Source organism: Solanum tuberosum, unplaced genomic scaffold, assembly GCF_000226075.1.
Source record: "Solanum tuberosum cultivar DM 1-3 516 R44 unplaced genomic scaffold, SolTub_3.0 scf00068, whole genome shotgun sequence".
NCBI classification, from domain to species: domain Eukaryota; kingdom Viridiplantae; phylum Streptophyta; class Magnoliopsida; order Solanales; family Solanaceae; genus Solanum; species Solanum tuberosum.
In genome coordinates, this window is record NW_006238994.1 from 1783109 (window position 1) to 1807490 (window position 24382).

A 24382-nucleotide genomic window follows, 5' to 3' on the forward strand; every position below is an offset into this window, starting at 1 on the left:
ATTCTTGCTTTCAATAAGTAAAGTATAAAGAAATTTTAATGAAAACATATATAATATCTTTAAAATTGTTTATTAAAACAATATATTAAGTATATTAATAAAATATATGTATATAATTCATCGGTTTGATTCGATTATTTCTTCGGGTTTTTTCGAATAAAATCATAACCAAATCAAATACTATCGGTTTTCAAAAATCTAAAACCAAACCAAACCAAATCCAAATAAAATCGGTTTTATTTTATCGGTTTGATTTGGTTTTTCGGTTTGGATTGGTTTTTATCCAAACCGTGAACACCCCTACTTCCCACCCATAACCCTAAACTTTCTTCTCTTCTTCTTAAACAAAATCACCCACACATCCATTTCCTTTTTTTCTTCAAAATCACCCGTCTTCTTCACCCACCACATCCATTCCCTTTTTTTCCGTCTTCTTCTTCTCACCGATAACTCTAAACTTTCTTCTCTTCTTCTTCAACAAAATCACCCACCACATCCATTTCCTTTTTTCTTCGAAATCACCCGTCTTCTTCTTCTTCACCCACCACATCCATTCCCTCTTCTTCTTCTTCACCCACCACATCCATTCCCTCTTCTTCTTCTTCACCCACCACATCCATTCCCTCTTCTTCTTCTTCACCCACCACATCCATTCCCTCTTCTTCTTCTTCACCCACCACATCCATTCCCTCTTCTTCTTCTTCACCCACCACATCCATTCCCTCTTCTTCTTCTTCACCCACCACATCCATTCCCTCTTCTTCTTCTTCACCCACCACATCCATTCCCTCTTCTTCTTCTTCACCCACCACATCCAATCCTCCTCCTTCTCCTTCTTCGGTGCCCTCCTCCTTCTCCTTCTTCGTGCACCGCACCTAATTTCTTTTTCAGCCCCCCTTATCTAAATTTTTAATTTTTCTTATTTAAAAGTTGAAACCATTATTTGTGTTGGATTTAAAGAAAAGGTATGATATGGATTAACGTAAAGAGTGATGGTGGGTATTGAAAAAGTTGAAAACTCCACTTTACAACAAATCAATTTCAGCCCCCCCTTATTTAAATTTTTAATTTTTCTTATTTAAAAGTTGAAATCATTATTTGTATTGGATTTAAAGAGAAGGTATGATATGGATTAACGTAAAGAGTGATGGTGGGTATTGAAAAAGTTGAAAACTCCATTGATAAGTTTGAGAAAAATTGAAGAACAACAAATGAGTCTTATGAATTTGTAAAATTAATTCAAATTTGTGATTGTGGCTAATAGGTTTTGTGTTTATGAACTTCTAGTTGAAATTTCAAGTCAAATAAAGAAAAATTTCATCAATTTTACATGAATTTGGTGCTTAAATTGTGAGCATATATGGAGGTTGAAGAACATGGCTATTCAAAAATTTCCAAAAGTTAAATATTTCTTCTTTTTTTTCTTAATATTTAATTTCTTACATGTCATTATAAAATGACATGGAATTACACATGTAAGAGGTTGGATTACACACACAGTGTTCTGATGAGAAAAGGATTTAAAGTATTGTGTTTTAATGAGTTTAAGAGTTTAGTTGATAAACTGTTAAGTATGAGAGTTCGGAATACAAAGGCATACAAGTATAAGGGTCAAGCAGACCATTTCGCCTTTTAATAAACTTATGTTATGAGCTTAAATACTACTAGTACCCTTTAGTATACTATTTTAGTTTTGACAAATGCTGAAGTTCGATATATATTTGTTTTGTTACGAAGATGACATATCAACGAATATTTTAATATGTGATTTTCTTGGTGTGAATCTGGATTAATAGTTGGGACTCAAAGCAAAAGTATTCGAATACCTGACGGGCTGACATCAAATGAAAACTTAAATAAACGTATTTCAAATGAATTAAACATTAAAATGGCAATTACCACCAACAATTTAGGGTCGTTTAGGCTACATATTATTTTAATATTTGCAAATATTAGTTTGGTGATGAACATTTTCCCAAGTATTGAATTTCATTAAAATGAAAAATTGATGTGATTTTCTGTCACTTATCGTCCATTAAAATTTACCAACTTTTCTTATTTAAAATAAAGTTTACAAACAGGAGCTGAGTTCAACATTCGCATTTTTTCCTATGGGTGCGTTTGATATGATGTGAAATGTTTTTCGTGAAAAATATGTTTTTTAAAATATATCTCTTAAGATAATTAATAAGTGAGTTTTTTTATTTATTTAATTTTTTGTGTTTGACAAACAAGCAAAAATATTATTTTAAATGTATTTGAATATAATCTAGACAAATACTATGAGAGGTGACGAGATGACAGAAGACAAGAGGTGTGGAGGTGAAGTTGAGGTCATGTGGTGAAAGGAATGGAGGACAATACCAATGTGAAGTATTGTTTGTATAACTTGTTTTTCATATTTCCATAAGAGAAACAAATGTTTTTTCCTTAGCGAAATATTTGACCAATCAAACGTAAAAAAATCAAGAGAAAAGTTTTTCTCTATACCAAATAGGCAAACACACCTTAATTTCGACTTCAATTCTATTTTTTTTAAATTTCATCTCAAAAATTGCTTAAACCTTTTTCAATTTCAAAATTAAATACTCTATTTTCCAACCTCCACTCAAATATTGTACAAATGCATGCCTACTCCATTTTCACTTTAGTTAGATAGGTAAAAACGTAACAAAGAAATATATTTGTCAAATATATTTATGATGAGAATTCTTGAGATAATTCATACTCCACCCAAAAATATACTCTTTTAATTTGGTCCCCAAGAAGTAGATACTGGCATTTAATTTAATTTTCTTTGAATATTCTCATAAAATTCTTACCCAAAAAAAGGTGTCTAAAGATTGAAAATGACAAACTGTTTTGATTGACTTTAAAGATAGGTACAAAAATCCTTTCATCTTCTTTTTTTAGCATCACTTTGTGCCACTTTCAAAGAACAACATTATTTTCAGGTGTGGAATTTAATGTGTGGTGGAGGTTAATTTTTTTTAAAGCAATCTTATATCAAAATCACCAAATCTTTTAATTAGACTTTTGTATTAATTGAATTATTATTATATATAGTCTTGCATGATTTAAAAGATTATGTTACAAAATTAAGCATGACAAAATTCATTTTTGAGTCCTTACCAAATTAAATTACTAATCTGTTTTCTTAAAATGGGGCACTATAGTTTTCTGATTATAAGAAGTTTTAGGGAAAAAAAAGTAGTAGTAATTTCTCCCACAAGTTATGGATCATGACAATTTTTAAAAATTATGTTTTTGCTGGTATGTGGGTAGCATTATTAAATTAGAAGAAAAAGAAGTTGTGGATGTAGTTGACAATTAAGAATCTCTATAAAATAATTTTTTTAAGAAAAATTTCATTTCACGTTTAGTATTTGTATCAGAGTTGAACTAATTAAATTGACTTTCCATAAAGGAAAGTACCATATTGGAGGTAATTCCTAGCAAGAACAACTCTGTAGTCAAAATCACTTGAATTCCAAACATCTGATTAAGAATGAAAAAAAAGTATTTATTGCTCGATTATAATTCTTATTTCTTTTATTTTTATTTTTTAAAAGTCCTTTTGCTGCAATTCAAGGACCCATTTTTTTTATATTCCTTGAAGCGCTTTTTGAAATTCAAGGACCCATTTTGAGATACTTTTTTTTTCTATTTTAGTTAAATTCAAAGAAATAGTCGTCTCGTTTTAAATTTAAAATGAAAACTAAATATATTCCAGTTGTTAATATAAGAACAACATCGTAAAGAATAAAGATACTAAGGAGTAAGGAATATATTTTTCGTTTACTCTATAATATGAATAAAATAAAATCCAACATGTTACATCATTGGTTATTTTTTAGTTAATAACCAAAAAAGTTTCTCAATTATAATATGGATCAAAAACGTAATTAAATTTGCTATAAAGACTTCTATTTAACCAACTAATATTTGATATTTAGTGTCATATCTTATAGTTCTTCCTTCCTAAAATTTGATCTCAAAACGAAATTTCAATCATCTCAACCATCTATTAATTAGTGATTACAATATTTTTATTATGCCATGAATTCACCTCTTTTTTTAATTAATAAATAAAAGATCCTTAATTTCCTTTTTCTTTTGTATAATAATATAAAGTCGCACTAGCTCCACAGCATCACGTCAATATTGGCCGGCTTAAAAAGCAGGAATAATGCTCTTATCTTTTCATAATTCATCACCGTCCATAAAATAATATTTGTCCTCTTTTCATCTTCTTCTTTTTTATGTTAACTACTTTTTTTCTATATTAATAGATTAGTGTTTAGTTAGTGGGTTAAGAATAATACAAAAACATATTTAATGAAATTTCACCAACTGAAGTTTGAGGAAAATAAAGTTTATGCAGACTTTCACTATTTCGAGAAGGTAGAATAGATCAAGAATAATAATTACATAATATCTTAACCATATGATTATTTTCATTTTATATTTGATAATAATATGTTTTACTCTCAAAACTATTTTATATATATATATATATATATATTGTTTTCTGTTTTTTTTTTTCTTTCCAATTTGCCCCTTATTGGCCGTGCTAATGCGTAGGGGTGTGAAAAAATGAACTGATCAATAAATCGAATCGAAAAAAAATGTTATTGGGTTATTGAGTTAACGGGTTTTAAGTGGTTTTATAAAAAAGGTATTATTGTATTATCGATTTTTAGTATTGAGTTATTGGGTAAATCGATAACTCATTAAGACAATAGTAAGTTACCACTATACCCTTCATAAATATTAAATATTGATAATTTAACATAACTTTACACTATATCAGTTCTCTACCGTCTACACTACGGTCTACACACTTCACACATTATAGTACGCATCAGAAATTCCATATTATGTTTTGGTTGTAACATGTTATTGTAGTCTTCGTACGACATCTACTCTAATTGATGCAATTTCTCATTATATTTCTTGTTTCACTATATCAAAGCATTTACAACTGATTTGTTTGTCTCATCGTATCATGTCAAATTGTTAGAGAAGTGAGAAATCATATATTTATTTTATGAGCATTTTTCTTATTGGGTAAGCCTAAAATCGAACCGTTAATAACCAAAAACCGATAAAGAATATCTTATTGGTTTGTCATTGATTTAGCGTATTTGAAAATATATAAATCGAACTGAACCAACCGATGCACACGTGAGCATAGACTTCATTGCAAAAATATACTACAAATATTAATAAATAATTATAATAAGTTTGAATCCATAATTTTGAAAATATATCAATGATAAGAATGTTAAAGATAAAACGCTCAAAGTTTAAATTTTAAATTCGCCTTTAATTTTGACCTAATTTGTAGTTGTATCGATAAAAAAATGATAAAGTACTTTCTCTAATCGAATTTAAGTGTCTTAGTTTGATTGAACATGAAATTTAAGAAATAAAAAGAAACTTATAAATTTTGTAATTTTAAATTTAAAATATATATAATCTCTTAAATCTTGTGATCTTAAACTCATCATATCAATGTTAAAATTAAAAATTTTACTGAACACACACAAAAAAAATCTTTTTTAAAACAAATAGAAAAAACAAAAAAAAAAACAATTAAATTAAAACGGGGAGAACAATAGAAATATATTATTTCTATATTTCTAGGCCTAGACACAATCACTATCACGATAGTAAAGAAAAACGGTGTATTTTAGCTACCCAAACATGAGTCAAACATTCATCAACAAGACAAATCACAGCAGTAATTAGTTAACAAATTAAATTTTAAATATTTTTGAATAATGATTTATTTTAATTGAGTATCCAAGCACAATACGTGTTTCTATTGAACACTTTCGGTTCAAATATAAAAAATTATATTTATTTTTAAGCATTATTTATATAGATAAATTAACCATATAAAATATATAATATGTCCTCTATTGTAATAACGAAGAAACTTAAACTGCTTTTAATTTGATATTAATTATACATATTAAAATACAAGCGTCCCCTTTAAGCGCTAATTGATTGATTGGATGTCTATGATTAAGGATAATTTAAATATTAGCTGTTGAATAACCAATGACTAAATCATCATTTGACATTTTGGCTTAATATTGTAATAACAAATAAATTACTCATTCATTGAAGGAAAAAAGAAAAACAGACAAGGACATTCATAAAAGTGAATGGTAGCCATTAGACAAGGTCTTTGAATAATTTCTATCGATACAATATAATAATTATTAATTAAATAACAAATGATTATATAGATGTATTAAGTCCTTTCAAATTAAGTTCAATGCTTGAAACTCACATTCATTTTTATCAATTATTTGGTGGACTAATTCCTAAAAAATTGTTTCTATTTCAACTTATAAAAAAGTACTTATAGAATCGTTGGATATAAGTTAAATTCATAGTAAAACACTCTATTTAAAAATAATAATCTATAATCTCAAATAAGGGTATATGATCAGCTTTAATTATCGAACGAAAATTGCATTTGTTTAATAGAGCTTGATAAATGATAGTATGTAGATTATATATTGAAGTTAGAAGAGTTTAACCATAATAATACTTTAATTAGCCTATCAAATGAGTGAAAGATTCATTAAATTGTGAAATGTTACTTATGACATGCTTATTAAGCTCAATTCTTTTTGTCAAATTCATTAATATCTCAAATGGTCAGAGCTACTACAATCAACAGGGTATGATATCTTTTAATCACCTAGAATAACGATGCATATTTATTTAAATATAATAGCGCAATAAATAATACATCAGACCACCTAATTACTTCCTCTGTCCCTAATTACTTGTCCACATTTCCTTTTTTAGTCGTCCCTAATTACTTGTCCATTTTGACAAATAAAAAAAGAACAATTTTTTTTTACCTATTATACCCTCAATTAATTACTTTGAAAAAGGTAGAACTTCTTGAAAATATTAAGTTTTTAATTCATCTACTTCATAATTAATAGGAGTAAAATTGTAAACTCACTATGTCAATTATTGATTTCTTAATAGGCGTGCAAATTCAAAAGTAGACAAGTAATTAGAGACAAAGATAGTAATTTTTATGGTTGACTGAAGGTATTTTAATTAGAAAATGGACGTGAATATATCACTGGTCATGACCATTAATTGTTATGGCCTGATGAATGAATTACTTTCACTTTTAATCAAATTTAGAATTTGATTCTTTGAAAATAAATGAAAAAATCTTTCATAGAGATGATCTGCTCCTTTATAGCCCCCCACACGGTATAAATAGTGAATATCAAGTTTCACATGATTATAAAAATAAAAATAATTTTTTATTGGAATAACATCTTTAAAACCTTTTTTTCTTTGTGTTCTCTAATTACATACATCTGACTCCTAAATTATAATCCAAAAATTATTATTCATCTTGGAATTATATTTTTATAATATCCATTATTTACCATTGCTTGTATATTCGGATAAGCATCCCTAGAATAATAATTAAGATTATTTCAGGTGGTATTTGATTATATAGGACACCTTAATATGCATATATTGAAAGAGACCATTCCCAATTTTGACATAGCTACATAAGGAACTTGGTCTTAATTTGGCTACGAAAAGGTCTTAGATTTCAAGTGATATTTCATTGGATATTTTAATAACTATAGACGATTAATGTATTTTAAAATGAAATTAGACATGAAGAATGGATTAGGGTTAGTAGACTCACATGATAAAACAAATAGGAGGAGCATGAATTGGGTGTTTTTTGTATTTAAAAAAAAAACAAAACGAATAATGGGTCAATTAGTGTAGTGGTTATAGTTTAATTTTTTTGCTTTTACAAATTTGGGAATGACTCTATAGTCCCTCCTAAAAAGATTGTTATTTTATAATAATAATAATAATAATAATAATAATAATAATAATAATAATAATAATAATAATAATAATAATAATAATAATAATAATAATAATAATAATAATAATAATAATAATAATAATAATAATAATAATAATAATAATAATAATAATAATAATAATAATAATAATAATAATAATAATAATAATAATAATAATAATAATAATAATAATAATAATAATAATAATAATAATAATAATAATAATAATAATAATAATAATAATAATAATAATAATAATAATAATAATAATAATAATAATAATAATAATAATAATAATAATAATAATAATAATAATAATAATAATAATAATAATAATAATAATAATAATAATAATAATAATAATAATAATAATAATAATAATAATAATAATAATAATAATAATAATAATAATAATAATAATAATAATAATAATAATAATAATAATAATAATAATAATAATAATAATAATAATAATAATAATAATAATAATAATAATAATAATAATAATAATAATAATAATAATAATAATAATAATAATAATAATAATAATAATAATAATAATAATAATAATAATAATAATAATAATAATAATAATAATAATAATAATAATAATAATAATAATAATAATAATAATAATAATAATAATAATAATAATAATAATAATAATAATAATAATAATAATAATAATAATAATAATAATAATAATAATAATAATAATAATAATAATAATAATAATAATAATAATAATAATAATAATAATAATAATAATAATAATAATAATAATAATAATAATAATAATAATAATAATAATAATAATAATAATAATAATAATAATAATAATAATAATAATAATAATAATAATAATAATAATAATAATTTAACATATAAAATACTAATACGGACTTTTTATTTGATTAATTATTAAAAATTAAAATTAATGTGACATGTCAATTTTCAATTAGAAGAACATGAGACTTTATGGTGTTAACTATCTTAAGAAAAAAATGATAGTAAATGATAGTTAATTGTTTTTCAAATCCTAAAATAAAAATAAAATATTATAATTATTTTTTATCGTTATATAATATAAATTAATGATGAATATACCATGATCTTATATATATGACATATATTATCCGTCGAGAGGGTATATGAAGTTATTCTATTTTAATTGATAAAATGAGATTAAGAAGAAAAAAATATTTCTTACATTTTTTATTTGTTAAAGTGATTTTAAACGAAAGAAAACAAGAACGTGGTTTTTTAATAATATTTTAATTAGGAAGAAGATGTGTTTAAAAAGGAAAAAAATAATACATATTCAGAAAATGACATTTTTGATCCATTTAGTAATTATAGGAGCATTTATGGACCAAAATATTGATTACAAGGATATTTTTAAATCAAAATATTGACGAAAAGAACATTTTTGAGCCAAATTATAAACAAAGGACATTTTCATTATTTTCACACATTTTAAGAACATTTTTTTTGATCATTTTCCCTTACAATAATTTAAACCAAAGATGAGAGAGAGTTGTTCGGATGGTAAGCACCATTTACTTCCAACCCAAAGGTTGCGAGTTCGAGTTATTAAAGAAGCAAAAGGGTGAGAGCTTAAAAAAATAAAAAAAATAAATTAAACCAAACAACCTGGTAGAATTTAAAGTTGTGGCTATTTCGTCTTGTAGCATGGCAATAAATGTAAATTATGAGAAATATAAGGGTATTTAGCTTTTAAAAAAACACAAGTTTTCTCTTTCTGCCGCGTGCCCCCTTATTATATTATATATATATACTCAATTCGATATTATAATTGATATTTTGAAATTTCGAAATTTTTTCACCCTACAAAATAAACAAATTATTTAGAGTTCAAAATAAATATCTGAATTTTTAAATATTTATTCTATCATTTATTGAAGTTTTATATTTTGTTGAATATCAATTAAACTACTCACAAAATATATACATTGTATTACAAATTCTTCTTTTGATTTGATCCCAAAAATTAACCATAATTGACCATTGGACCTCACGTCCGCTTCCTTCTCTCTCCTTTTATTATAGGCGGACTCCAAATCCCCTATTTAAATCGACATTAATCTACGATTTGAAATCCGGGACACCTCAACTATTACCCACCCAACCGGTAACATTCAACCGGCCAAACCCGTCCCCACACCTTCACTTTCAAATATTACTTCAATTTAGCGTTCATTTCAATATCATTTCATCTTAATTTCAATTTCATTTACATTTGCATTTGCATTTGCATTTTTTAATTTCTATTTCCCCCTCTTCTTCTTCTTCTCTCTCCCTGTTATTACACAACTTCATGTTTCTCACTCTCCTTACTTCTACATCTTTCTCTCTCTACATTTTTCCAATGGTGTGTTTATATATATAGAGATTCACTTCTTCTATGTATACATGTATGTATAGATTACAAAAACCTGATTTTGAAGTTTCAATGAAGATGGTTATGGTTATCGAAGCGATTAGTGTATGTAGCTTCTGCGATTTCTCCTCTTCTTCTGCTGCTGCTGGTGTGTTCTCAACGTCGAAGGAGTGTTGAAGAAGAAATCTGTTTCGAGGCTTTGTTGTTGTGGATCTGCTAAAGCAACTATAGCTGTTGATTTTTGCTTGATTTCTGGTAAGATTTCAGTTGAATGATCGAGATCGAATTTGTGAATAGTAGTTTAATTTTATTTATACTCACTGTTATGTTTGCTGACTGTGGTTGACTATCAATACAATCTGCAGTGATTTTATATTAGTAGATTCTAGTTTTATAGCTTAAATTTTCTTGTTGAAATCGGCTGATATGTTGATCTATGTGTTTCTATATATGTATTGTGGCGATTTGTTCTGTAAAGATGCGATTTTTTTTCATGTTATGGGGGATTTTTTGTTTTTTAAAAAGGGATGACTCTGCTTTTGAATATATTTGGGTATGAGATGCGATTCTCTTTGATATAGTTGTCATTTTATTTTTGTCTCTATCACTAATATTTGGTGTGTGAAGGTGAATTTTTGTGCAGCTGATGAACTGAGTCAATGAAAAACAATAGATCAGATCATATATATTTTAATTTCAGGTTAAACAGAGTTGACATGATCATTCTTCCTTAGCTTACATTGATCATTATCAAACTGATAGGCTATGAAATATTTGCAGAATAATTTTTGCTACTCTATGACAAAAGGGAACACAGTTTGGAATTTTATTTTTTATTTTTATGATTGAATTCACAGTTTTTAATGTTTTACAACATATGTGCCTATTCAAGTGAAGAAGATGGAGATATTACCAGAAAAGAAACTGAATCAGGGATTATAATTAGTTGTTAATCAAGGTATGTGAAAAAGCAAAGACTAGAATGTAAGTTAACCCTTGTGAGTTGATATTTTATAAAAATAATAATAACTTACTGTGTTATAAATTGATAGAGACTTCTTATTTTATAGAATTTAAGCAAATAAATTTATTATTTAAAGTATGAAGTTTAATGTGACATGGAGTGCCAACTAGAAAATTACCTCTGTGTATGTCTGTACAAAATAAACTTCTTCATTCTACCTTTCTATCATGATTGTCTATCTATTTACAAGGATGGTGTATTTTTATTAGTTTTTGAGAGAAGGTTAGGTGAGTTTAGTTGTACCTAATATGACTATTTTCTTGTTTTTAGAGATATATTTTCTCCCCCCCTCGGCTTTCCCCACTGATTCCAGACCCTTTAATTTATGGGCAGTTTGATAAATTTTCTTTTGTGTTTTTTGGGAGGATTCTGAGTTTTTGATATTGTCTGTCAGGTGTATTCTTGAATTAGATTTTTTCTATTCAATTTTATTAATCTGTATATGACAAACATCTAATTCTAGAAAGATGGTGCTTGGAATTTTTTACTAGATTTGGTGCTATAAACTTCTTTTAATTTCTTGATTTTTGACTTGCAGTTGACTGAAGCATGTGCACTGGCCCAGAAAGACCCAACCAATCTGTTACTGATTCTACATCTAGTATGAAGGGTATTACTAAACTCACAGTTGAGACTGAAGATTCTTTTTCTAGTTTGCTTGAACTTGCTGCAAACAACGATCTTGATGGTTTTAAAAGATCTGTTGAGCTCGATGCTTCTGCTATTGATGAGGTGGGGCTATGGTTGGTTAGGAAAAAAGGTGCAAAACAGATTGTTAACGAGGAAAGGACTCCTTTAATGGTAGCTGCCACTTATGGAAGTTTAGATGTTTTGAAGTTGATTATCTCTAACCCTGTCGTTGATGTTAACCGTGTTTGTGGTCCAAACAAATGCACTGCTCTTCACTGTGCAACCTCCAGTGGTTCTGTCAATGCTGTTGATGCAGTTAAGTTGCTACTATCAGCTGGTGCTGATCCTAATGTTGAGGATGCTAATGGCCAGCGGCCAGCTGATGTGATCGTTGTTCCACCAAAGCTTCCTGGTGCTAGAGCTTCTCTAGAAGAACTGCTTCTGAACAATTCATCTGATGGCTCAGTTGGTGACTGCAAATTGAGAGTATCTGTGGCTACTTCAGATGCATCCTCTCCCATTCTCTCCCCATCACCAGAAAATGGATCTCCTTCATCATTGGAGTCCTCATCTTCCCCTATGGCATTGAAGTTCAGTGATATCCCTGCAAATTCTGCACGAGAGAAAAAAGAATATCCAATAGATCCATCTCTCCCTGATATCCAGAACAGTATATATTCAACAGATGAGTTCCGCATGTTCTCTTTTAAGGTCCGTCCATGTTCTAGGGCCTATTCACATGACTGGACGGAGTGCCCATTTGTCCACCCTGGAGAGAATGCTCGCAGAAGAGATCCAAGGAAGTACCACTATAGCTGTGTGCCTTGTCCTGAATTTCGCAAGGGGGCCTGCCGGCGTGGTGATATGTGTGAATATGCTCATGGGGTGTTTGAGTGCTGGCTACACCCCGCTCAGTATCGTACCCGTCTGTGCAAGGATGGTACAAGCTGTGCTAGGCGAATTTGTTTTTTTGCCCATACTACTGAGGAGCTTAGGCCCTTGTATGTCTCCACTGGATCTGCAGTTCCATCTCCTAGATCAGCTGCTTCTGCAGCTAGTGTGATGGACATGGCTGCAGCACTGAACCTTTTTCCTGGTTCGCCCTCAGCGCACTCTGTGATGTCTCCTTCTGCATTTAACCAACCAATGTCCCCCAGTGCCAATGGAATGTCTCATTCACCTGCACCATGGCCTCAACCAAATGTCCCAACTCTTCATCTACCTGGAAGCAATCTGCAGTCTAGCCGTCTGAGGTCTTCCCTTAGTGCACGAGACATTCCGCCTGAGGATTTTAACATGTTGCAGGATTTTGATGCCCAACAACTAGTTTTCAATGACATGGCTTGCTATTCACAGCAGCGTCCTAATTCTGCCTCTTTGAACCGATCTGGTCGGTCCAAGACACTAACTCCTTCAAATCTTGAAGAGCTATTTTCTGCTGAGATGAACTCTTCTCCACGATTTTCTGATCAGGCAGCGGCTTGTGGTGTTTTTTCCCCATCACACAAGTCGGCTTACTTTAATCAGTTCCAACAGCAACAGAACATGCTTTCACCAATTAATACTAACGTTTTTTCGCCGAAAAACATTGAGCACCCTCTTTTGCAGGCTTCTTTTGGTGTTTCCTCACCTGGAAGGATGTCCCCAAGAAGCATGGAGCCCATTTCTCCCATGAGTGCTCGCCTTTCAGCATTTGTTCAGCGTGAGAAGCAACAGCAACAGCAACAGCAACAGCTGCGAAGCCTCAGCTCTCGTGATCTTGGATCCAATAATGTATCAATTGTTGGATCCCCAGTGGGTAATTCTTGGTCCAACTGGGGGTCTCCCAATGAGAAGGTTGACTGGTCTGTCAATGGAAATGGACTTGGACACCTGCCCAGATCATCTTCTTTTGAGCAGCTCAATAATGGAGAAGAGCCTGACCTATCATGGGTGCAATCTCTTGTGAAGGAATCTCCAACCGAGATGAAAGAGAAGCAGGCCGCTCCTAATTCAGTTGCTGCACCATCCGGTGAGAAGAGTTTGAAAAACAGTTCCCAAATTGATTCAGTTGATCATTCAGTTTTAGGAGCTTGGCTCGAGCAGATGCAACTTGATCAGCTTGTCGCCTAGCGAGATAAGACACTATTAACTCATTTTCGTGTTTAGCCAAACAAATCAAATTCATAGGGTTGGGGGTAGTATATATTGTTTTATGGTACAACTTTTTGTTTATGGAGGGGAGGAAATTTGAGAAAAACAGGGAGAACTTTGCATAATGTTTCTATTCAATTCTAATTGTTTATTTGTTTACAAGCAACAGTTTTTAAGTTTCCTGGGCTGTATTAATGAAAACCCAGTCCAGGTTTATTGAGATCATCCTTGTGTTTTTCCATAATCCTGAAGGACTTCTTTTTGTTACTCTCAAATGAAACTATATTTTGTATTGTTTACCATTAGTATTTCATTTTAATAAGGTGTTGCATGATTATGTGCTTATATATATAAATCTCTCCATATTTGCTACCCACCCACCCACTCAATAAAGAAGGGTTATTTAGATTGTGGAGTAAATGAAGTGGGCAGGTTTCGATGGTGATTAGTATTTGAGGATAAAAAAATGTGGAGTGTTGTCCAAACATAGGTGTTCTAACTTGAGATAGTGATGGATGGTGACAAAAGGGTAGATTTCTTTTAAAGTTTGAAAATTTGGGCAAAGACTTTGAATGTGTAGGTTAAAATAGTAAATGATGAGTTTGTCATTGCAGATAAATAGTGGGTGAAGTTGGGCAGATTTCTTTAATGGAAAAATATATGTTGGATTTGTCGAGTTCCCTATTTTTGATAATGAAATGTGGGGACAAAAATAATTTAAAAGAAGCAATGAATGACATTATAGTAGTCCTAAATAAAGGACAAAAACAGGTGAAATGGGTTCGCCACGTCTTAAAGTCATCTTGGATGCCACATGGCACGAATTTCTCCTAGTGTAGTTGGTTTCTATTTTTTCTTTCTTAAATTAATTATGATCTTATTTTATTATAACATACTACGTTTTATCTTGTCTGATGATTGTGAATTTGCAAGATAATATTTGGAAGGATTTTTATCTTGTTCGGTTCAAGTTTGTAGAAATAAGTTAGAGCATAACTTTGTCCATTCTGAAACTACTATATTTTTTCAGTTATAAACTTCTAAAGCCGTAACATTCGGAATTCTTATTTTTATGCTATTCTCTAATAAGCTTAAATAACTTATGTTCATTCAAAAGGGATAATTTAAGAGTCCTCCAATTTGACTTCGTAATATAAGTTTCTCCTTTAATTTATGATATTAAGTCTATTTTTTATTGTTAATTTTTAAAAATTGATAAGCCTAATCTATTAATTCTTAATTAAACCAAATGGTATGCACGTCAGGTTGTCGATTAATATTGAGTTTTCTCTCGGTGAGGGATAACCTCAACAAAATGGTATCCTTAAAAATTTAGTTATTTTTCGATAAACTATCTATAAATTAAGTGAATTTAAATTAAAACGTTTTCTTAGTGATTTTTATAGAAAAATTTAAAAGTCGATAACTATTTGATGAATTAACTTTGACACATGAAATGCTAGTGGAACAGAAATTCAACGTGCTATTTGTTTGAGTAGTATATTCTCAGTAACATGATCAAAATAAATAAGGTGATAGGTGCAAATTCCAAATTTGCAAAAATATATATAAAAGAATTTATCAAAATTATAATTAATAATAAATTTAAATTCATAATTTTAATAATACCATAAGTATAATACTATAACTCTGGGAGAAATAATGAATATGCAAAATTATTAATACAATGAATGTAGTAATTATTAACATACAAAATGAATGTAATAATTAATATACAAAACTATTACTACATAAATTTAGTAGTAATGGTTTGCTAAATGATTAGAAATATATTAAGGAAATTTTTCCACGGGTTTAGTTGAGGAAAGAGTTTCCCAATTCTAATTAGTTTGGGTAAAATACATATGCCTATAAGTGTTATGTAACCCTAATTAGTCTCATAATAGATTTTACCTCCGACTAATTTTTGTTAGGGTGAGAACAATGATCAATCATGGTTAAAATTATTATTCGCATGGATTTAGAACGAACGTTTCTGAATCAATTTTTCAATCAAGATAATATTAAAACAATAGACAAACTTAGAATAAATTTGAGTTTATTCCCCTGCATAATGAGGTACTATATAAACACAAATAAACAGAGATGCATCCAGTTAATTAGTAGCGGAGCCAAAAAATTCACAAGAAATGCCCAGAATTTCAATTTCAATGTTCCTTATGTTTTTGTCATAGCGCCATGAAATTCCTATTAATGCAGCATAGGTTTCACTGAAGTCTCTATTGCATCTAATAGTGTTCAAAATGTTATATATAAATAAAGAGTAAATATCTCACAAGGTCACTGAACTACGAGGAATTGTATAACAAAGTCAACTTTAATTTATTTCAATAAAATCACTTGAATTAAAGTTTTCTTTTATAAAATCACCCCTTCAAAGTTATCATAAAAAAATATGACATAACATTTTTTTTTTTTTTTTATATAAGTTAGACATGAATTCTACTAATAAAATAAAATTTAAACACAATAACTACGTAGATGTAATATATTGTATTGAACTATATATTTTGTAAAAATCCCATAAAGAAATGAATGATTAATTACAAGGAAAAAGACATGGAGTTTACAGACTTATTTTAACTAGAGATGATCGATAACATGAATTATCTCGGATATTAATAAGTGTAATTTAGTGTGCCACCAAACGTATTTTTCTAAGTTCAACTCTAAAAAAATAATAATATATTTTCGTGGCCAAACTCCTTAATTTCCAATTTAATTTGGAGATTCATTTTCACGGCTGAACTAATTAAGGAGGAAATTATGTTTTCAGCAACAACAAATAAAGAAAATTTAAGGACATAATGTCATGAATATATGACACCAAAAACATTTAAAAGTTTCATATGTATCTAGCTATTAGCCATATTCCATTACAAAATGTCAAAATCATATAAAAATGACATCACATTATTCACATAAAAAAATTCTGTAGAATTTTTACCCTATACGCAAGAAAAACAATAGTAACTCCCTAGGAAAATAATAGATTGAATATATTTAGTGACACAAGTGCTCTAGCAACTCTATGACTTGGCTTCTACCGACATTGATGGAATCCGCAGAAAACGCCATGGTCCTGTTCCTGTCCCCATCCTGTAATCAATTATCGAGTCAATTGAGTTCGTATCTTATTATAATTTTATTTTAAGATGTTAGAGATGAGAAATTACCTCCATAAACCGGCAAATGTACGCAGGACCATGAATATGGTTAAAGCAATCCATATTCCAGTGTAACCATTGGTTTTGTAAAGGAAAAACTCAGAGGTTATGGTTAATGCACCAACTAAAACCTACATAAGAATCAGTTTACATTAATTAAAGCGGTAATTAAATTCAAAAGGTAAATTAGTTGTCTAAACTAACTAACCATGGAATATGCAGAGTATGCAAAATCATTTGCTCCAAAGTTGACACCATCTAACACAAATGCCACTGAATTGATTGGTTGTGTACCAGCAACAAACTGATCGATCGAAAAATAAGTTAATAATACTGAAAGAAAATTAGAAGAATCTGAAATAATGTTTATTGAATTGTACCGGGATGGCAATGATTATGAAACGGATAACATTTTTGTCCTTTGAAAAGACTCCTGATCCGAAGTATAACCCAATTGCAACAACTATAGCAAGTCCGAATCCCAACACTAATCCCATCTGCATAACAAAAAACTTTATCAGTATCACCTGTTTTGACGTGTTGCATAAAATTAGTAGCCTAAAGCCAAACTTATTGAACAGTACCTGTAGGACTCGAACTCCTGCAGCCTTTGCCTTTTGGAAGTCTTTCTCAGCAAAAGAAGAAGCAAGTATTGCCTGGAAAAGAAGAAAACCGCGATAATTAGAAGTCTCATTTCTACTTAATAGTGACATTATTATTGCCTAAATGTGTAGTTGGTGTGTTATTTTACCTGTCCTGCTACAGCTAATCCATCAGCAAGCAGAGATGATGTTAGCCAGATTTGTAAGCAAACTTGAAATGCAGCCATCTGCGTTGTGCCTAATCGTGCAGCCAATGATGCAGCCAATGTCACACAAAATGTAACAGCTATCACCCTTGCTAGTAACCAAAATCCTGCAGCAATCGAAGTTTATCAACTTAATTAACGTACATATGAATCGTTTCAGTATCTTAAGTATATATGTATGTATAATATATGCCTTTTTTCGCCTTCTATCATTTACTTACCATTCTTGAGAAATTTGCTGAACTGCAGATCTTTTGCGCTAGGAGGTAATAGATTAACTTCTGTCATCAATTTACATAGGAGAATAATCGATATCAAGTACCTAATGGAAACATAACAGAGTGATATTAGAAATTGTGTGACTTAACTTGAAATTAGTTTTAATTTAAAAAAAAGGACTTACTGAGAAAGAACATGAGCAATGGCAGCACCACTAACACCCCAATTGAGAACAAAAATAAAGATTGGGTCCAAAATTATGTTTGTTAAATCTCCAACAACTGATACAATAGAAGAAATATTATGATCAGAGTTGGATCAATTATCTTAATTTTCCTTTGATGTACTTTAAGCAGCAGAGTAAATACTACTTACCAATTGCGTATAACGGAGTTCTTGTATCCTTGAAACCGCGAAAAACACCTTGCATAGCCAAAGAAAGAAGGACTGCAGGGGCACCAATTGCCCTCAAGGTCAAATACTTCTTTGCTGGAGAAAGCATAGGAGAATCCTGTATGATTTTGTTAAATAAAACCATGTTACTCTTAATCTTTCAGATGAGATGGTCACATAATTTAATATGACATTTGGACATACGTACACCTTGTATGTTCTAATGTAATGTACTAATGATGATTGAACATTCATACTTACAGATTTCACACCCATTAAGCTTAAAATTGGTTTCGCGAGAAATATGAGGAAAATCGTCTGGAGAAGGCCAAGAATGCATCCCATGAGAATTGCAGTTGAAGCTGATGGAATATGTCGCTTCACACGTTTGAGTTTTCCTTTACTTTTATTATCCAAGGACTCACATTTTGTCGTCTTAGATTCTGTAAACGTAACATTATTCTGTTAATTTATCATGAAAAATTGAATGTCAGTGTATAAAAGATACTATATATAACCTGGTGCTAATGCGATCTCTTTGGTTTCCTTCTTGTCATTGTCAGTATCATCAGTTAGTACTAGCTCTACTTTTGTATCATTCTTCTCCTCCTTACCCTTCTCTAAATCACCTATTGCTTCTTTTTCACTAATTCTTCTAACAGTCTCTTCTTCAGCAACAAATGAAGTAGTTATGTTCACTAAAGGGAAAATTGTGACTTTAGAGGCTTGATTGAATATGGCAATTGAAACTCCTACTGCTGCAATTTCATTTGCCCCTGCAGTCATGAAGAGCCAACGTTTGAGATTTTTTTTTTGTAAGGGCAAAATAGTCAAGTAATTATGAAATTCGCTAAACAAATGAGAATATTAGCTAGCGTTTGACCATAGATTTCCAAATTTTTTTGGCAAATATTATTTGGGTGAGAATTTCACCATGTGTTTGGCCATAATATTTGTGAAATATATTTCACTTTTTTAATAAATATGATTTATAACCATAAGTTTTAAAAACTATCAAAATTAACCATATGTTTGTATTACATAGCAAGATTCTTGACTTCCGCAACAAGCAATTGGATCTCCGTTGCATCAAATAACAAGTAGTGTCCATGACATTGGATCAATGTGGTAGTTCAGAGTGAGTGCAACAAGCATCATTACATACATCGTGAAGTAGATGAAACACATGACTTTATTACCCTAAGTCGATTATTCGTCATTTTCATCAACAACTATATCATCACTTTCATATTTCATCACTGCTTTGGTTTTCACATAAAAAAAAATGTAATACGACACAAACAACTACTATAAAGAGTATCTTTTGTAAAAGATAAAAGTTTGGTGTAGAATTTGAATTTTTAAAAGTTTCCAAATAATGAGATTTGTCCCAAATACTAGAAAAAACTAGTATTTGGGAATTTTGGTTGTTTGCCAAAAATATTTGCCAAATAATAACAAATTATATAGACAAACACTATTTGCCGAATTTCCCTCCAAATTTTACTTGGAAAATTTATGGCCTAACAAACAAAAAAAAGTAACTGTCCTGTCCTTACTGATAACTAGTTTTGAGACACGTGCCTTGCACGAGATTATTAAATCATGTACTATATTATTGTTAAAAAATAATGTCAACATCATTAAAACAAAACTTTAAGCAAACAATTATAAATTGAATAATAAAATATAAGTTCCTATTTATAGTGGATGTGAACTTTGTTATGATTACTATTGAAATTGTCAAATCAAAATCCGAAAACACCTATAACTATTTATAATATTAAGCTAGATATATATAAGGTAATGTGACACCTCTCTATATGGCCTCCAATTAGATTTATCTTTTTTTTTTGGACCTATTTCTCATTTTAAAATTAATTGTGATATATAAAAATAAAGACGTCACTCTTAATATCTCTTAGTTGCTCCTCCCTCTCCTATAGTGCATTACTTAGTTATTATTGTATTGTTGGAGTTTCTGCATTTATTATAACATAAATAGATAAATATTGATATATAATATAGAAGATATACTACATTGGATGTTTTTAGTTGGAGTATTATATTAATTTAACATTTAAGTTATAGAGTGTTAAAATTCCACTGAACTTTGAGATTCTCAACATTTGTAAATCACACTTGGAGTTTTTTTTAGAAGAGAAGAATAGAAAACTTAAAAAACTCGTAGTTTAGAAATGTGAGGAAACCCCTCCATTTATAATTAACAAAGGGTAGTATGAACATGTGCTTATTGTGTTTAATCATAAAAGTCACAATTTTTCAAAAAGGTCACATTTCTCTTTAGAAAAGTCGTAACCATTCAATGCGAAAAAGTGTGTGCTTTTAAAATAAAATATTATAAATAAATATAATATAATATAAAATATAGAAGATATACTAAATTAGGTGTTTTAAGAAGAAGAAGAACAATAGAAAACTTAAAAAACTTGTAGTTTAAAAGTGTGAGGAGACCCCTCTTTTTATAGCCAACAAAGGCTAGTACGGAAAAATGTTTATAAGAAAAGTCACAATCCTTTAGAAAAGTCATAACCCTTTGAAAATGTCATAACTCATTGGAAAAATCATAACTCTTTGGAAAAGTAAAAGTGACAGCCCTTTGGAAAAAAAATTTGGGTGTTTTAAGTTGAGGGTATTATAGTAATTTAACATTTAAGTTAGAGAATTCATGCTTTTAAGGTACTCCCTCCGTCGACTTTTATTTGTCATGTTGCGCTTTTTTCAAAGTCAATTTGATTAATTTTCAAAGTTAAATTAGATTACATTAATTCGATATTTTTAACAAAAAATTAGATATTCAAAAACTATACAAAAAGTACTATAAATTGCAATTTTTTTGCATATCAACATGAAAAAATACATTGTAAAATGTTAGGCAAAGTTTTTATAATTTGACTCTAAAAAAGAAAATTATGACAATTAAAAATGGACAAAGATAGCAGTATAGATAAATATATGAAAATTGTATCCGTTCTATTTTCATGACTAAATTATCACGTCTTTTGTCAAGTAAAGCTTTTGAATACAAAAGTCCCTTGTTCACATTTAGGTGAATTTTGATTAAGAAACCGTTAAGTACAACTGAATCTTATTTGATTGACTATCTGAACTTTACCCCCAAACGTATGTACCTAAATGACCGATGAATGCTGTATCAATGAGAGAAGCAATAGGATCAGCAGCTAATGCAAGAGCTGCAGGGAACGCGATACGTAGGATTTCCATTCCAAGATCATCGAATTTGAAGACATTTCTGAACACAACAAGAAAAACAAATTACATAAGTGATTAAACTGAGCAAAATTGACAACAATATAAATTTGAAAAAATGTACCTAATGTCTTCAAAGAAAACAAAGATTGGTATGTTCCATCTTCTTTTAGTGCAAGCTACATTTCCAACCTCAGCCATGAGTCCTTGATTTTGATAACTTATGGCGCAAAATGTTTTTTTAGTAGTGTTTTAAAACAAAAATTAAAAACTACCTCTCTCAAAATAAGAGCATTCATGCAAATAAAGCTTAAAGAACTTGTGTTAATTTATATTGTATCTATGTTAATATTGTTTTATGTAATTCTCCAATAAACTTAAACAACTTGTATTAATTTATGTTGTATCTATGTTAATATTGTTTTATGTAATTCTCTAATAAACTTAAACAACTTGTGTTAATTTATATTGTATCTAACTAGGTTAATATTGTTTTATGTAATTCTCTAATAAAGTTAAACAACTTGTGCTTATTAATTTAAAAGGGGATCATCTAAGAGTCTTCCAATTTGATTTCGTTATATAAGTTTCTCCTATAATTTAAGATATTCAGTTTATTTTTTATAGTGAATTCTTAATTCTTAAAAAATGATAAGCCTCACATGTTAAATTTATAATTAAACTAAATGGTATGCACGTCAGGTTGTCCATTAATATTGACTACAGTTTTCTCTCGATAAGGCTAACCTCAACATAAGTAACAATTTTTTTTTAGTGATTTTTATAGAAAAATTAAAAATTCGAGAGGAATTAACTTTGACATATGTAATGCTAGTGGAACTGAAATTCAACGTGCAATTTATTTTCTTTCGTATATTTTCAGTAACATAATCAAATAAATAAGTTGATTATTAATTTATTATTGATCAGAATTTGTTTATCATCTTAGTTTAGTCCTGTGCGTACACTGATAGTCGGCCTCACTATCTGATAACCTACCTAGGTTTACATATTTAACAATCTAACCGTCTCAGTCTTAATAAAAATAAATGAGACCTAGCTTAATGTTGACCATATATATCAGATATGATTCTAAAAGATTCAGGATAATAGTCTACTTTTAACTATGCAGAATATATCACACCATTGATATGTGCAAGATATTATGATATTATGCTAGAACATGTTTGTATTTATGTATCTTTTATATATAAATAGTGGATAGTTTATAAAGTATAGAAATACAAAATATTTTTCAACTCTTTTTGATTCTATTTGTGCACCCCTGAGATTCTTATTCTCATTCCTCTACTGGGTGGGTATATCATGTATGCCCTTTTTGAAACCGTCTCTGATAACACACAAATATGATTAACAATTTGTCATGCTTATATATTATAATCCTGGAGTGGAATGAGCCTACCTAAGTTCCAAATTACAATGATATAATATGTATGTGACATAGCTGTAGAATTATCAAACACAATAATTCACTTATTTACCAAATTTTTCAAAATTGTTCTGCCACAGCTAAAGCTTGTTAATCACAAATAGTGACTGCTTAATTATCTAAATCCTTAGCCTGTAATTTTTTTTTCGAACACCTGTAGTTTTAGTATAGTATTACAAAGAATTTCACCCTAAACTGAAATTATTCAACATTATTACATAATCTTCATATCTATATCTACTTTCATCAATACTAATAGTTTGGGAGAAAAAGAGAGAAGAGAACCTTGTTTCTCAATAAATATATACATAGTTGAATTACGACGTATATCGATTTCGCACTCAAGTGAACATACAATAAAGTATTTTTATATACTCATAATTCCATCGATTACCCAGTAGATACATGACTCTAGCTCAATGCCTCAATCAACCGCTATGAAACATTAAATTGTCTAATTTATGCAGGAAGAGAGATCGAAACTAGGTGTACAAGTATGTCATTAGACAACTCAAGCTTAAAGGCCCTGAGTTTTGTCACAAGATTAGACCTCTCCATAAGGTACTCCATTATGTTTTCATTACCATCCTGCACAATTTAGTTAATTTAAAGTTTCATATAATACTCAAAAGGAGAAATGAACTTATAGCTCAATGTGTGCAAGAGGTGGATAGACTCAAACAAGAGAGGATTGAAAGTGCTCATTTGACATCTACCTCTGGAACTAAAGCCGTTTCATATAAGCAGAAAAGGAGCAACACTAAAAAAAAAAACACTTAAATTGGAGGGGTTTAATAGTAGAGGTTAGTTGCAACCCCCACAAATTACATTAAATAATGGTGGTTTCACAACTGACAGAAAATAAAAGTAAATAACGGGGGTTTCAAACTTCCGTCATCTAGGAAAAGAAAAATCTAAGTAAATAGCGGGAGTTTTAAACCCCCAAATCTGAAAATACTTTTTTTATTCCAAAATATAAAATGTGGCATCTATATTTTTATACAAAATAGTATACACTTTTT

At 29.3% G+C, this 24382-nt stretch overlaps 2 protein-coding genes across 3 annotated transcripts; one reads left to right on the forward strand and one right to left on the reverse strand.

The window, feature by feature from the left end:
- Window positions 1-10194: 10194 nt before the first annotated feature.
- On the forward strand, window positions 10195-14370 carry LOC102591764 (zinc finger CCCH domain-containing protein 30-like). Of its 2 annotated transcripts, XM_006345390.2 has the most exons (3): window positions 10195-10539; window positions 11142-11242; window positions 11847-14370. In XM_006345390.2, exon 3 carries the CDS (start codon window positions 11858-11860, stop codon window positions 14048-14050), a length of 2193 nt encoding a protein of 730 aa, XP_006345452.1. In that variant the 5' UTR covers window positions 10195-10539; window positions 11142-11242; window positions 11847-11857; the 3' UTR covers window positions 14051-14370. The 2 variants fall into 2 exon arrangements, with proteins under 2 accessions (XP_006345452.1, XP_006345451.1); XM_006345389.2 differs by lacking the exon at window positions 11142-11242.
- A 2739-nt stretch (window positions 14371-17109) lies between these two features.
- On the reverse strand, window positions 17110-22111 carry LOC102582950 (protein DETOXIFICATION 43). Its single transcript, XM_015307874.1, has 13 exons — window positions 22035-22111; window positions 21832-21953; window positions 19259-19455; window positions 18941-19114; window positions 18662-18797; window positions 18471-18567; window positions 18289-18389; window positions 18011-18174; window positions 17844-17915; window positions 17640-17756; window positions 17468-17563; window positions 17269-17390; window positions 17110-17191 (listed from the first exon to the last, which is right to left on the reverse strand). The coding sequence occupies exons 1-13, from the start codon at window positions 22109-22111 to the stop codon at window positions 17122-17124; spliced, it is 1545 nt and encodes a 514-aa protein (XP_015163360.1). The 3' UTR covers window positions 17110-17121.
- Window positions 22112-24382: the final 2271 nt, after the last annotated feature.